Source organism: Phascolarctos cinereus, unplaced genomic scaffold (genome assembly GCF_003287225.1).
Source record: "Phascolarctos cinereus isolate Bilbo 61053 unplaced genomic scaffold, phaCin_HiC Scaffold_5;HRSCAF=322, whole genome shotgun sequence".
Lineage (NCBI taxonomy): Eukaryota > Metazoa > Chordata > Mammalia > Diprotodontia > Phascolarctidae > Phascolarctos > Phascolarctos cinereus.
In genome coordinates this window covers 279,082,155-279,097,974 of record NW_027555958.1, presented here as the reverse complement: position 1 = coordinate 279,097,974, position 15,820 = coordinate 279,082,155, and the positions used below count along the sequence as shown (strand labels likewise).

Sequence of the window (15,820 nt, the reverse complement as noted above, 5' to 3'; positions counted from 1 at the left end):
GCTTTGTGGAGGACTGGAGTAGAGAAAGCCTTAAGGCAGGGAGACCAATTAGGAGGATATTACAGTAATCCAAGTAAGAAATTATGAGGGCCTAAACTAATATGATCATGTATGAGTGGAGAGAAGGCAACAGATGAAAGAGACAAAAATGACAAGATTGTGCAGTGAAGGAGAGTGAGAAGGGAAGGAAGACACCAAGGCCGTGAAGTTGGGTAACTGAAAATATGGTGATGTTCTCTAGAGAAATAGGGGCACTTGGCAGAAGTGAGTTTGAAGAGAGGAAAGGAGACAGAGAATGAATTTCATTTAGGGCATTTTGAGTTTTAATGTCTGAAATATCCATTTTAAAATGTGCAATAAGAGATTGTTGTTGTATGAGAGAGAAAGGGAGACAGGGAGAGAGAGACACAGAGAGTCATAGCATAGAAATGCTAAACCAATGTGAACTGCTGAAGTCATCAAGAAGGTATAGAGGGATAAGAGAAGAAGGCTCAGGACAGTGCTTTGGGGGAACACTCAGACTTAGGAAGTTGAGGAGAGTAATATACAAGATAAGCCAGCAAAGAAGACCGAGACAGGTCAGTCTGGTAATAGGAAGATGAAGAGAGGCTTCTCTTTATGATACTACGATGAATAATCAAAGAAATTATCAATGCATCTCTCATTCAGATCTGATTACTCTGGTCTTCATTAGTTGTGAGTTCTCCCCATTAAAAAATATTTATATCATCCTAAATTTATAAAAGTTAGAAGTGAACTTAAATACTTCTTAAGATGGTGATGGAAAAGACTGTAGAAAAGTCAAGCTCTCCTACATACAATCCTAACAATTACCTGAAAAAAGCCCCAGAAGAAATAAAGACAAAGAAATCTGAAAACAAAGAGAAATCAGCTCCTCCATCAGGTCAAGAAGTGTACCAAAAATATGCCTAGAAAAGCAGAGCAGAGTAAGTAGGGTCTCACCAGAGAAGTGAAATGAGTGGTAAAGCCAGAAGCCACAGGGAAGGGAAGAAAAGCTTTATCAGGGGGCATCTAGAGGGCACAGTGAATAGAGCACCCGGCCCTGGAGTCAGGAGGACCTGAGTTCAAATCTGGCCTCAGACGCCTGACACTTACTAGCTGTGTGACCCTGTGCAAGTCACTTAACTCCATTGCCTAGATCCCCCAAAAGAAGGAAGGAAGGAAGGAAGGAAGGAAGGAAGGAAGGAAGGAAGAAAGAAAGAAAGAAAGAAAGAAAGAAAGAAAGAAAGAAAGAAAGAAAGAAAGAAAGAAAGAAAGAAAGAAAGAAAGAAAGAAAAGCTTTATCAGGGAAACCAATGGGAATTACTGTAACCTAAGTTTGTTGGTGGGAACCCTCACTAGCTTACCTGGTGGGGCTCCTCTTATCATCTCTCCTGGCTTCTGGCCCAGTTCTTAGCAAGTATGGCAAGTCATTGCCAGCCCCAATAATCAGTTGCCTGAGGCCAGACCTCACTCTTAGCCTGACAGAACACAGGTTGAGATCAGAACCATTTCTCACAGGGACCTACCATGGAGATAGGGTCCCATCATGTCCTTCTCAGAACACTGAGAGCTACAGAGGGGGACAAGGGCAACCTAATGTCTACGCACCAAAGCAGAAAGGACTGGGAAAGAGGCTTGAGAACAAGGCCCACTTGGGCCTCTCAGGGCCATAGCAAATGATTGAACCAACTCCCAATTAAAGGTCCTTAAAAGGTAAGAGGAAAGAGAATAGCTGAGGCTAGAACCCACAGAAGACTGAGACACAAACAGTGAATAAGGCAGAGTTTAGGGTCCAATACCATTCAGAACAGCAGCAGAAACAGCTACCAAACTACATAGCAAAACAGGCCTATTCAGACCATCAAATAGGGTCAGAGGGTACTGGCTTGAACACAAAATCAAAAAATAAGAACTGGGGCTAAAAATATAAATAAACAGAAGAAAACATTAAACACAATTAAGAAATATTATGCATTTAAGAGACATCCAAGAGAGAAACTTAAAAAAAAAGAAGACCCTCTCAATAACTATAAAGCCTTAGGTGGGGGGTGGGCATTTTAAGGGCTGGGACATGAGGAATAAGACAGGGGTTAAAAGAAGGAAAGTAGGGTATTTTTAAAAATGAATAAATGATATGAGTGTTTTAGAGGAGAAAAAATTGAAAAGAAAATAAATGAGATTTATAGATAGAAGATATTCCTCAAATATTGAACTCCCTGAAATATAGAACAAGACTCAATCATTCCATGAGACAATGAGAAATATTAAAACAAAGTCGAAAGGCTTTTAAAAAAAATAAAATCTACAATGAAAAACAACTGCACTGGAAAACAAATCAAGAAGAGAACTTATTTATTGGATTCCCTGAAAACCATGACCAAAGAAAGAAAGAAAGAAAAAGAAAGAAAGAAAGAAAGAAAGAAAGAAAGGAAGGAAGGAAGGAAGGAAGGAAGAGAGAAACTGGTCACAACATTTCAGAAAAATCGAAAAGAAGATTTCTCAAGAAAGTAAAGTAAGAATAATAAGAGGCTATTTAATTAGCTCTTGAAAGAGACCTCAAACTAGAAATACCTGGAAATCACGGCCAAAATTCATTTCTTCCAGTTAAAAAAAAATACTACAAGTAGCCAGAAAGAAATAGTACCAAGGAACAATAGTCAGGGTTACACAAAACTTAGCAGCAACTACTATGAAGGAGGTAATTTCTTAGAATACAAAATTCCAAATGGTAAATAATATTACGGTTTATAATCAAGAGGTTGTAAGGCAACTAGGTAGCACAATGGTTAGCCTGGAGTCAGGTGGACCTGAGTACAAATGCAGCCTCATTACTAGCTGTGTAACTGAAGCATCACTTAACCTTCTTTGCATCAGTTTCTTTCTCTGTAAAATTGAAACCTACCTCCCAGGCTTGTTGTAAGGATCAAATCAAATAACATTTGTAAAACATTTAGCACAGTGCCTGGCACATTTCAGGTGCTATGTAAAGCGTTATTGTGAATAATAATAATATTATTAACTGAGAACAAATTAGACTGAAAATTTGAATATTATCTACCAGGTGGGAAAATTGACCTTTAATAAAATCAAAGAGTATTCTTAATGAAAAGACCAAAGCTGAGCAGAAATTCTGAAATATAAACACAGACATCAAGAGAAACTTATATAGAAACATTTGGAACAATTAAAAGTTTTACTTCCTAATATGGAAAGAAGAGACAAATGTCTCTTCAGAATCCTAAGGTTTTCAAGATAAATAAATGGAATTAAATAGGGTAAGCACAGGGTCTGGGTGTGGTTTTATTCTGTTTCGTTGGCATTTAAGAAAGAAGAGAAAAGGGAGGGAAAAGGAATACACTAGAGAAGAAATATGGAAAAAGAATAACATAATTTCATACAAATGACAAGATTATACAAACATGCAAGACGGGTGAGGGAGGGAGACAGGCATCTCACTTCACTTGCTATTATCTGAATCATAAAAAAGGAAGATCAAACTCACATATACAAAGTTTGGTATAGACTGGGTGTTTTGACTTTTTTAATCTATTTGAGAAACTGTGGGAAAAGACAGTTTAAAGTTTTAGCTTGAGAGCAGCTGAAGAGGACATAGAAAACCAGCTAAGATCTTTTCTGAAGAATCTGTTTTCAATTTTATCTTATGAAGAAGATTTTAGAAAGCAGCCTTCACTTAATATCTTGAGAGGCATTGAATGGGCTAATACTAAGCTTCCAAACAAGTAAAGAAGACTCAACTGCTGATATTTTAAGGGTTTGAGATTACTTTAGTGATGATATTGGTCATAGCCAAAATATTGTTTAAAAAATTTTTGAAAGTCAAAACACTCACTGTGTGAGGCTCTACTTAAACTATGGAAAGAGACTATAAAAAGGACAATCAAAGAGAAGCTATCTGTCATTGCTGGACTTATACATGGTGCGCCTAAAGTTTTAGTGCTGTTCTAAGGTTTAATAGCTTGAAACAGCAAAAATAGTTTTGAGACCCCCTGAAGGTTATTGGAGTGTGTGTGTGTGTGTGTGTGTGTGTGTGTGTGTTTATTGATTTCACTTTTTAATAAATTATATCCATTTTGCCATGTTGATATTCATTTCATGTAGAAAAATAAGGATAATTACAAATGGAAAGCACATTGGGGACTCAGAAACTACATTAGTAGGAATATGCTACCCTTCCAACAGGATTACCTCTAGAATTATGAAAGTAGTTGTAGGACAGGGAAAGGAGGGGAGAGAGACAGAGACAGACAGAGAGACACAGAGACAGAAAGAGACAGAGAAAGGAGAAAACCAAAGAGAGAGAGAGAGGAGACAGAGACAGAAAGAGAGAGAGATAAGGAGAAAGAAAGAGAGAGAGAATGCCTAGTTTGGGGAAAGGAGTGGAACCTGATACTATAGTGGATCATCTAAAATATATTCGGGTACCCTTCACATTTACTATGATTTACTGATAAGATTATCTAGTATACTTGTTTATAGATACCATATTTTTGCAGGGATCCACTGAATAAAAAAATATGTAGAACATATGTGAAATGAAATTCTACATACATGTGTAGAATGTAATTGGATAGCTTTCCAATTAGTTTCTTTTATATCAGATCATTTATTTTATTTAACTTTTATTGGAATACTTAAGTATTAATATCTATTGTATTACTCCCATCATTATAAGGCAGCTATATGAAAGTTACACCTCTGGAGTACTGATGCCTAGTAATGCAGATAGAACCATACATAGGCTTCTTAGTAAAATGAGCACCATATGACTGAAGAGAAAAGGATATGCTGAGCATTTTTGCAAGATGCTATTTTGGTTTTGGGGAGATAGAACATACTCAAAAGCAAGTGAAAAGACAAAAAAAACCCCTTGATTTAGCATAACTTACCTGAGAACATAGACACTTCTAAAATTTCATTAAGTATTTGGAATTCAATTACCAGGCCTCTCACAGATGATGAAAGGATAGTGAAAGGGTTAAATCTCTGATAATAATTGCATATGGTTAAATCTTGGCACTCATAGCTATTTTCCCCAAAGCCAAATTGGAGTGGAGGGTAGTTTCTTGAAGGTACATGAGGTTCTTTTCTCAGCCTTCCCTGAAGAGACACTAACACCAACCTCACAAGCCACCTGTCCCCAGGTATAAGCTCCTGTTTTTTACCCGCTGAGGAAGAAGGGAGACAACCTTCTTCCTTCCATTTTCCTGTGCCCACAATGGAGAATGCCTTCCTTCGCAAGGAATTAGAATCCAGTGAGAAAGTTTGGTAAAGACATCCGGGAGTAATAAATGGACACCCAATTATATCATAATCAATGAGAGATACTGGATATCTACAGACTATCAGGGTTGATTGGGAAGTAAAAGCCATTTGGATCACAGGAACAACTACTAGTGCTGATAGGCCTCCCCACTTCAGAGATCTTACATCACAATGTTATACATTATTACACAGACCTAATTTAAGACTTTGCTCAGGAAAGGATCCATGTCCTTCTTTGGAAGAAAAATAGATTATTTGCATCAGAAATGTGACCAAAGTACTGCAGCATTATCGGGTATCCAAAGTGGGAAAAAGAAAGTCTTAAAGGCACAGTTTGGGGAATTATGGAGTCTGAAGACTACAAAACCATGAATTCACATGGCAAGGATTAGCAAGGCAATTTGGGGGTGGTAGGACACTATGGTAAGGTATATACACTAAGTTCATTCATTGTTCAACAGAAAAGGAAAAGGCACTTCACATTCATAACTTGGGTAGTTAGTCAACTACAGAGATTGACAGAGAAAGAAGTAATAAAATCTGAGGAAGCAGATGCCTCAGAATTGGAGCCAGTGTGCAGGGAGTATGGTATAACCTTAAGAGCTGAAGGCATATCACACTGCTCTTAATTATGAACAAAGGCTGACAAATTTTGATCAGTTGCCAGAAATAATAAACCAATCTAAGTGTTATATCCAAGTTGCGAGGTATCATCTAATTTGGAAAAACTCAACTCAGTCTGTCTCCAGGATATTTCCCATGAGTGAACCACAAGAGCCAAGCAAGAGACAACCTCTGGCTTCTCAGACTCATGGAAAAGAAAATGAGAGAACAGCAGACAAGACCATTCCACTTAAACAAGGCAGGGGTCAAAGGAGCAGCAAACAACCCTCTGGGGCAAGATCACCACCGACATAGTTCAAGTGAAGTGGCAGGAGTATTTTTTGTTACAACTGCGTGGACAGAACTGACATGAGGACTGGAAAGAAAAATTCAGATTGTTCTAAAAGGTTGAATTCCTAAAAAGAAGTTTCTGGAAATGGAGATGGGAATAAGGATTGAGAACATCCTAGATCCCTAAGTTAATAAAAAAAAAATAACCTCATTATTAATTAAAATATAACAATTTAATATATGATTATAAATATTTTAAGTACACTTGAAGTTGAGATGAATCTGATGCCCAAAGAGCCATGTTGAGAAATACATTATGTGGGTAATAGTACTAAACCTATGTTTGTTTTCAAGAATTAGGGAGAAACTTTGGTATTCTGAAAATATTGAAAGGGGGAACTGACAACCAGGTAGAAATGCTTAAATATACAATATCTCCACTGAAATTAGAATGATATAAACAAAAGAAATGTAACAAGCAATCTGCTTGACACAAAAGAACTATTAAAAGGTACTCAAGAAGAAACTGTTACATTGAAGAAGCAACTCAAGAATATCGAAGAACAGCTTGTTTCTAAGTCAGCAAAGAGAACGGCTGAGAAATGTGTTGCTAGGAGTAAAGCAGACACTACTTCCAGAAACTGCCTAGAATGAGAACTTCACTTCAGTAAAGAGGGAAGACTAAAATCAGAAACAACCCTGTTTTGCTTTACCTAACACTCTAGATGTAGAGAGTCCTAGGGAATAGCACCTATAAGAAGACTGAGTCATTTAATAATTAAGAACTAGGAGGACAGGGTACTGACAAACTAAAAAGGTCATGGTAGAAGCATCAGATGACAGCTAGGTGCCATGGTAGACAGAGTATTGGGCCTGGAGTCCAGAAGACTCCTTTTCCTGAATTCAAATCTGGCCTCAGATATTACTAGAGTGTGTGACATTGGGCAAGTCACTCAACCCTGTTTGCCTCAGTTTCCTCATTTGTAAAATGAGTTGGAAAAGGAAATGGTAAACCACTCCAGTATCTTTGCCCAGACCCAAAAAGGTCACGAAGAGTTGAAATAACTAAACAACAAAAGAAGCATCAAAACTGTGAATCTAGTGACCAGGAAAATTAGAGAGGTGATTACTCACATAGGAAGACAGTTTATTGACGGAGCAGACACAAAAGGTATTTTATATACTTCTACATTTTGTTATGTTTTTCAATGTAATATTCATTGTCGCTATTGGACTATTTGGTTTTTACTGAAAAAATTATGAGACATACAGATATATATATATCTATAGATATATAGATATATATATATATCTATAGATATATATATGTACACATACATATATACTAGTATTTAATATTTATTATTTGATGCTGATACATACTTCTACTGTCAAACATACATGTGCGTATTGCTACATATGATCTATATATTAGGTTGATTTATATGCTAGATGATTCTATATAATATTTAGAAGCATTTTAACTTGTACTGAGTCTGTCTTAAATCAACTAATTATGTGAAATATGTAGAAATATTAATATCTTTATGTTGATTTTGCAAACCCTCTTAGATATCTTAGTTCCTCCCAACTTATTTGCAGAAACTGCATATTATTCACTGAAGGGTCCACATAATGAGTACATCCTTACATAAGAAAAAGCTAATTAAATAACACTCAGAAATAGATAGCAAAACTATAATAGTTGGAGACTACAATGTACTCCTTGCAAACCTAGAGAAATCCAACAAAAAGATAAATAAGAAAGAAGTTAAAGACTTGAATAGAACTTTAGAAAAGTTAGATAAAATCTCTGATGACTACTAAGCAGGAAAAAAAGAATAAAAATCATATTTCTCAGCTATACATGGTAGCTTTACAGGAACTGACCATGTACTAGAACACAACACACACACACACACACACACACATACATACACACACACACACACACACACAAAACAAACCTTATAACAAATACAGAAAAGAAGAAATATTAAACTTATCTTTATTGACCATAATACAATGAAAAATATAATTCATAAATGATCTTTGAGTAAGGATTCAAACTTAAATGAAGATTGAATCATTTAATCATCTAAAAAGTCATAAAAATAGATAATTTAATCAAAGAAAACTTTTACAACTCAACATTATACCCAAACTTTTAGGATGTAACCAAAGCAGTCCTTCAGAGAAATTTTATATCTCTAAATGCATTCATCAACAAAAGGAAGAAAGAACAGAACAATGAATAAGGTACATAACTTTTTTAACAAAAGAAAGAAGCAATTAAAAAAGCAACAAATTTAAAAATCCCAACTAGAGACAAAATAGAACTTCTTAAAATCTAAGAAAAATAAAACAAAATTAAAATAAAAACTAATGAAATGATTAAAAAACTCAGATGGATTTTTCTAAAAAAATCTAATGAAATAGATAAGCTATTAACTAATTGATTTTAATTTTAAAGAGATAAATCAAATCACAGTGGAAATAAAGGAAATTTTAAAAAGATATCTTGCTAAGTGACATGCCAGAAAAAAAAAGAAACATGTGAAACTTACATGAAAGCAGAAGAATATTTGCAAAAATATAAAATACTCAGATCATCAGAAAAACAAATTCTAAAACATAATGTAACCAAATCATTAGAAAAAGAAATAGGGAATTTAAATAACCCAGTCTCAGAAAAAGAAATTGAAATCTCAAAGGGAAAAAATCCAACATCAGCTGGATTTATAAATCAATTCTATAGAACACAAGCAACAATTGGCTGCAATTTTACATAAATTATGCTCAGAAATTGGGAAAGATAGCATCTTACTAAACTCCTATCAAAAAAATGAATGGTCTTGATACTTAAACTAGGGACAGATGAGTCAGAGAAAGAAAATTATAGAGCCATATCTCTAATGACTATCAGTACAAAAGGTATTGAATAAAATATCTAGTGTTTACAACAACATATTAAAAAGACTATAAGTGACAACCAGATTGGATTCCTGCCAGGAATTTAGGGTTGGTTCAATATTATAAGAACTATAAACATAAAAGACTACATTAGAAACAAAAACAATAAAAATTACATGAATAGATGCAGAAAATTATCTTTTGATACAAGTGCTTTTATGTTAAAGTATGAGAAAACAGGAATAACTGGACCTTTCTTTAATGTGACAAATACTATCTATCTAACCAAGAACAATCATCATCTATGATTGAGAAACACTAGAGAGCTTTCCAGTAAAATCAAAGGTAAAGCAAGATTGTCTATTATATTGTCTATTATTAATACAGTTCTAGAAAGCTAGGTGTTTCAGTTGGGTATGGAAATCTATCTTATCCTAAATGAAAATAGAGGGGAAGGGGATAAGGGAGGAGGGTATGATAGAAGGGAGGGATAATCAGAAGCAAACACTTCTGAGGAAGTACAGGGTAAAAAGAGAATAGAATAAAGGAGGGGTGGGATAGGATGAAGGGCAAATATAGCTAGTTTTTCCACAACATGACTACTATGGAAGTGTTTTGCATGACTACACATGTATAACCTGTATCGAGTTACTTGTCATCTCAATGAGGGTGGGGAGGGAGGAAGGGAGAGAATTTGGAATCCAAAGTTTTAAAAACAAATGTTAAAAATTGTTTTTACATGCAACTGGGAAATAAGATATACTGGCAATGGGGTATAGAAATCCTGCCCTACTGGAAAATAGAAGAGGAAGGGGATAAGAGAAGGGGTGAGAATGATAGAAGGGAGGGTAGATTAGGGGAAGGGGTATTCAGAATGCACGCTGTATTGGGGTGGGGGAGGGGCAAGATAGGGAGAAAATTTGGAACTCAAAATCTTGTGGAAATGAATGTTGAAAACTAAAAATTAATTAATTGATCAAAAAAATACAACGCTAGGTATAACAGTAAGACAAGAAAAAAAGAAATTAAGGGAACAACCATAAGCAAATAAGAAACAAAATTATCACATGTCACTAGAAATAATAATTCCTATAAAGCAACAAGACAAAAAAACCCTTAATAATAATAATAATGCTTTTGTACAGTGTTTTAAAGTTTGCAAAGTACTTTAAAAGTTTTTTCATTTTATCCTCACAAAAACCCTGGGAAGTCTGTGCTATTATTATTCCCGTTTTTATGCATGAAGGCAGACAGAGATTAAGTGACTTACTCAGAGTTGCACAACTAGAAAGGGTCTAAGACTAGATTTGAATTCAAGTCTTATTGCTTCTATGTGCACTTATCCACTATGCTACCTAGTTCAAAAAAGTGGTAGGAATGACTGAAAAAGAAATCCCATTAAAAATTACTACATAATATGTAAAACATCTGAGAGTCTATCACATTGAGAACTGAAAAGGACCTTGGAGGCTATCAGATCCAATCTCTACATTTTACAAATGAAAAAATTGATTGTGTAAGAGGTTAAGTTGCTTGCCTGAGAATCACACTATTAATAAGTGTCATGTGGAATTTGAACCTAGATCCTCCTGACTTATCCAAGACACATAGAGGAATAATATGAACACAACTACAAAATACTTTTTATAGAAATAAGGGAAAATAAATAATTGGAGAGGAATTAGTTGTTCATGGTTGGGATACACTAATATAATAAAACTCATAAGGCTGCCTAAAATAATTTATCATGATATGCCATCCCACACTACCAAAGGTATACTTTGTGGAACTATACAAAATCATAACAAAATCCATCTGGAGGAACAAAAGATCAAATACGTCAAGGGAAATAATGGGAAAAAATGAGAAGAAAGGGGGTCTAGTAGTACCAAATCTCAAATTATACATATCAGTAAGCATCAAGACTATTTGGAACTGATTAAAAATTTTTTAAAAATCTGATAAATCAAACAAATTAGACATAAAATGTCAGAGCAATTTAAAACAGTATCAGAGTATGCAGTGAACCCAAGGCCACAAACTACTGAGGTAGCAATGTATTATTCGATAAAACCTAATGGGAAAATTGGACAGCAGTGTAGGAGAAATTAAGTATAGATCAACATCTTCTACCATATACTACCAATAAGCTCCAAGTGGTCATATGACCTTTTATATCTAAGTCACACTATAAACAAATTAGAGGAAAGAAATTTTTCACAGTTATGGACAGGGGAAAAATTCTTATCCAAAGAAACAAGAGAAAGGAAATAGACAACTGTGATTCTATAAAATTGAAAATGTTTAATACAAACACTACCCATGCAATTACAATTAGAAGGGAATCTGTGAACTGGAGGGAAAATCTTTGCAGAAATTCTTCTGATAAATGTTCAATATCCAGAAAATTGGAAGCAGATAAAAATACATGAGAACAAACCATTCCCCAAAGAAGTAAATAGTCAAAGGACGTGAACAGGCTATTCTCAATGGAAGAAATTCAAGATATCAAGAACCAAATTTTTTAAATGCTCAAAATCATTAACAAGAGAAGTGCAAATTAAAATGATCCTGAGATTCTAATTCACCACCATCAGATTAGCAAAAGTGACAGGCACACTTATAACATATTGTCGGCAGAGCTATGAAGAGATCCAGCCATTCTCTAAACTAGGGAATGTTAAGCTTTTTCTTTTTTTTTCTTTTTTTTTTTTTGTGCTGCAGGCCCCTTTGACAGTCTGGTGAAACCTAACACTACTTTGATTTGTTGTCTACATTCATAATGAAAGAAATGCTATGTTTTAGTCAGAGGTTAGTGAAAATAAAGATGCACTTTTTTCCCTCCATCCAAACTCATGGAATCTCTGAAATCTATCCATGAACCTTGCAAGGGTCTGTGGACCCCAAGTTTAAAACTTTTCTAAAGCAATTTGGACTTATAGCTCCAAAGTCACTAAACAATGCATACTCTTTGACCTACAATACCACTATTAGGCATATACTCCAAAGAAAGAAAAGAAAGAAAAGACTCATATGTACAAAATTATTTATAGCAGCACTTTGTTGTTGCAGCAAAACACTGTAAACAAAGTGTCAATCATCTGGGGAACAGCTAAACAAAGTATAGTAAATATAATAGTATTGCACCATAAAAAATGATAGAAGTCTCAGATTCAGAGAAACTTTGGAAGATTTTATGAACTTATGCAGAGTGAAATGAAGTGTAACTGGGAGAACAATTTATAGAACACCTTCAACATTATATATAAAGGAAAAGAATTTTGAAAGAATTAAGGATGGTAATTTATATAATGGCCAATTATAATGCCAAAGATTGATGATCAGGCACGACCCTCACTTCTTGGCAGAGAAGTGATATAATATAAATGGAGAACGAGACATTTATTATCAGATATCACTATTACAACCAAAAATCATTCTGCTTGACTACTCTTTGTTAGAAGGTAGGGCATCAATAAAACACTTAATGTACCAAAGAAAGCTGAAGGAAATCTGGATGGAGACACAGACAAGCAGAGCAATGTTTGGTACTACCACACGGAGTTTTAAGATAATTTTTTAAAATAAGCTACACATAATGGTTTCACTTCCAATTTCATATACAATTCCCATTTTCTGGCTTTCTTTGTATAGAGAAATGTTAATATTTATTGATGAACAGCAGCTAGGTGGCACAGTGGATAGAGCACCAGCCCTGGAGTCAGGAGGACCTGAGTTCAAATGTGGCCTCAGACACATGATGCTCACTAGCTGTGTGCACACAGCAAGTGCAAGTCACTTAACCAGGATTGCCTCTCCAAAATATATATAGATGAGTTTCTAGTTCATAATCAAACTTTTTTTTTTTAAGAAAAGCAATCTTAGAGTTACTTGGTCCAAAATTCCCTTCTCCATTATGATGAGATGGGATGGGTATTTTACATTTGGAGCCAGATGACATCGGCTCAAATCCCACTCCAACAAGCGGACATCCCTCCTGTACTTGAACATTCATACAGATCAGAAACTTACCACCTAACTCACAATGCAACCTATTCCATTTTCAGATACCTCAAATTCTTAGGAAGCCTCCTGTTGGTTTAGGCAAAATCTAATTCCCTATGATTTTAACCCCACCCCCCATCCTTGTTCACAGGATCATAGATTTAGAGCTTGAAAAGATCTCAGAGGTCACTTAATCCAACTCCCTCTTTTTAATAATTTAAAAAAACTGAGACTCTGAGAGGTTAACTAATTTCCTAAATTCACACAGGTGGTAGAACTGGAATTCAAACTCATGTCCTCTAAAATCAAATCCAATGTTCTTTCCACTGCAGCCACTAAAAATAAATCTAGCCCTGTAACTACTTACGTTCTAGATGGAACATTTTTTCAGGTTGGGTTTTTTTTTCCTCTCCTAGTCCTTATCAAGAGTCTTCAAAGTCTTGCAACTATCACTTCTACAATCATGTCTTTAGATCCTTAAAGTTAAGAATGTAATTGTTCTGTAACAACTTTGTAATCTTTTGCCATATTAAGCCTATGGACAGATTATCAAATCCTTGATTTTTGTTATCATCAAATAATACTTATTCTGTATCCATAAGTCACTGGTAGTATGGATGCCAGGATGCCTAACTTATCACTTCCTTCTTCCTTACCTTGTCATAAAGCATGTGCTCTCTGTGTGGTTCAGTAATATTTACTTCAAAAAAAGACTCAAAATCCTGAGGGCAACTTATAAGTACCTCCTTGGTCTTCTGATGCTCTGCCAGATATTTTGTTCTAATACCCCCAGATGCCATTTAAAGGCTGAAAAATACAAGTGCAACAGCTGTATGAAATAAAAAACCCGAACTATTAAATGCACAAACCTTGAACTTCTGCATCTAATAACATATCTAAAGGCTAAATATGTGTATTCCATTTTTATGTGCTTAAAAGATCTCATTTTGGTTATTAATGAAATAGTATAGCTCCCCACTCTTGCAACATCCTGAAAGCACAGCTTTTCCCCCCCTCTACTTTCTACTCTGAGATGAAAAGTTACCTCCCAAATGGTCAGACTTCTCAAGTTTTATCTCTTCATTGCTCAACTTATGAACTCTATTCGACCAATAAAGTCCTATGGTAAAGTGCAAAATCTTAAAAGACCAGGATTTCTTGCAAGCTTTTAGTAACCTGATGTTATCCAAATCCTACCTTTAAAAATCAAAAGTTGCCTGACATTCAGCAGGAAATCAATGGAAAATTAGCTAAGGACTGATGCCAGAAAAATTATTTCCCATGGAAACATAGGTATATACTTAATTCCTAGCAATTTAACTCCTTGTGCCTTTCATTTGAGAAACAGACTCTTTAAAAGTTTACAGTACTCTAGTACTTGAATCGATGCACGATGTGAATGCATTCTACAGAATTTTCCAAAGAGAGAAAGCACTGCATATTTAGACACTTCCAACCTGCTTTATCTGTCCTGACTATGCAAAAGGCAAAAAGAGCTCAGTAATCCTAGCAGAAGAATGCAAATAACATCAACGCACAGCTGAACTGCAAGCCCTGCCTTACAGGAACTCTCTGTGTCTGCAAAAAAAAAAAAAAAAAGACACATACTAAACAGGAAATACAACTGAGCTTCGGAAAGCCTCAAACTTTAAAATGCAATTGCCTGGCAAAAAATGCATCCATGCATTTGCAAATGCATGCACGAGTTTTTGCATTTTTTGCAAGCAATGCAAATAGGCTCTTACCTTTTGGCTGAGACATTTTCCCCTTTCCTTTGATGGGGGAGGGGAGCACAAAAGACTTTGCCTTGCCTCTCTTCTGTAGCTAGTTTTGCAATAAAGATTCAAGCTGCAGACGCGCAGTCTTCATGCAAGTGAAGTTTTTCTTGATCGATGCAGCAGATGATCTTTCAGGAAATCAAAGTGGAAATGCACACCTTGCAAAACAGATTGGAAAGTGATTTTTTCCAATTGCAATGGTAGGGAAGGCTGTGCTGCAGCTACATGATGGGCCAGGGCTGGCAGCTAAAAGCTCCAAACTTGGAACTGAGTGTCTTACTGCGCAGACGTCCTTCCTGCAAAGAGCGCAGGGGCAGTTGGGTATTGTAGTTCCTAGGAGAAGTTAATGGAGCGTGTTTTTAAGGAACCTGGGTGTCTCAAGTCACCAGGTTCTTTGTGTAGTTGTTACATAAACTTCACGCAGGCAATCAAGCCAATCTGTTGCAGATGGTTAGAGTGTGCCATGAGTAAAGGAACACAAAAGTCTCCGACAACTACATCTGAAGGGCAAGCAGGAGGTGGTGGCACTTGACTCTTTGTAGAGAGTCGGTTTGGGTATTCAGGTGCCGGTAGGAGTCCTGGAATAAGCACCTGTTGGGCAATTACTATCTTTTTTTTTTTACGCCTTGCACCTCCGTTCTTTCCTTTTCAGATAGAATAATTGTTTTGTGACTGAGGAAGAACGAAATTAAGGTTGATGTTGCGAAATGGAAGAGAGGAGGTGTGTCACCAAGCTACTTAATATAAAGTCAGTCTATCCCTCCCTCTAGGCTATTATCAAGAATTGGAGTTTGGACACCTGAGGGTCATTGTGGGAACTTGACTGCAAGATTAAACAGAAAGTTTATAGAGGTTAAAACTATATATATCAAAATTTAAACGTTTCTGCTGAACAGCAGGCCGTATGATGGAAACAGCACCAGGTTCAAATGGGAGAGGTGGAG

General features: G+C 35.7%; 1 protein-coding gene across 1 annotated transcript in view; it reads right to left on the bottom strand.

Moving 5' to 3' along the window:
• MAP2K6 (mitogen-activated protein kinase kinase 6) overlaps nt 1-15,131 on the bottom strand; it is a 151,165-nt gene extending 136,034 nt beyond the window's left edge. The window contains exon 1 of the mRNA XM_021002626.2: nt 14,844-15,131. Within this exon, the coding sequence (XP_020858285.1) occupies nt 14,844-14,859 (16 nt within the window). The 5' untranslated portion in view covers nt 14,860-15,131. The remainder of the gene's footprint in view (nt 1-14,843) is intronic.
• Between the last annotated feature and the right edge of the window lie 689 nt (nt 15,132-15,820).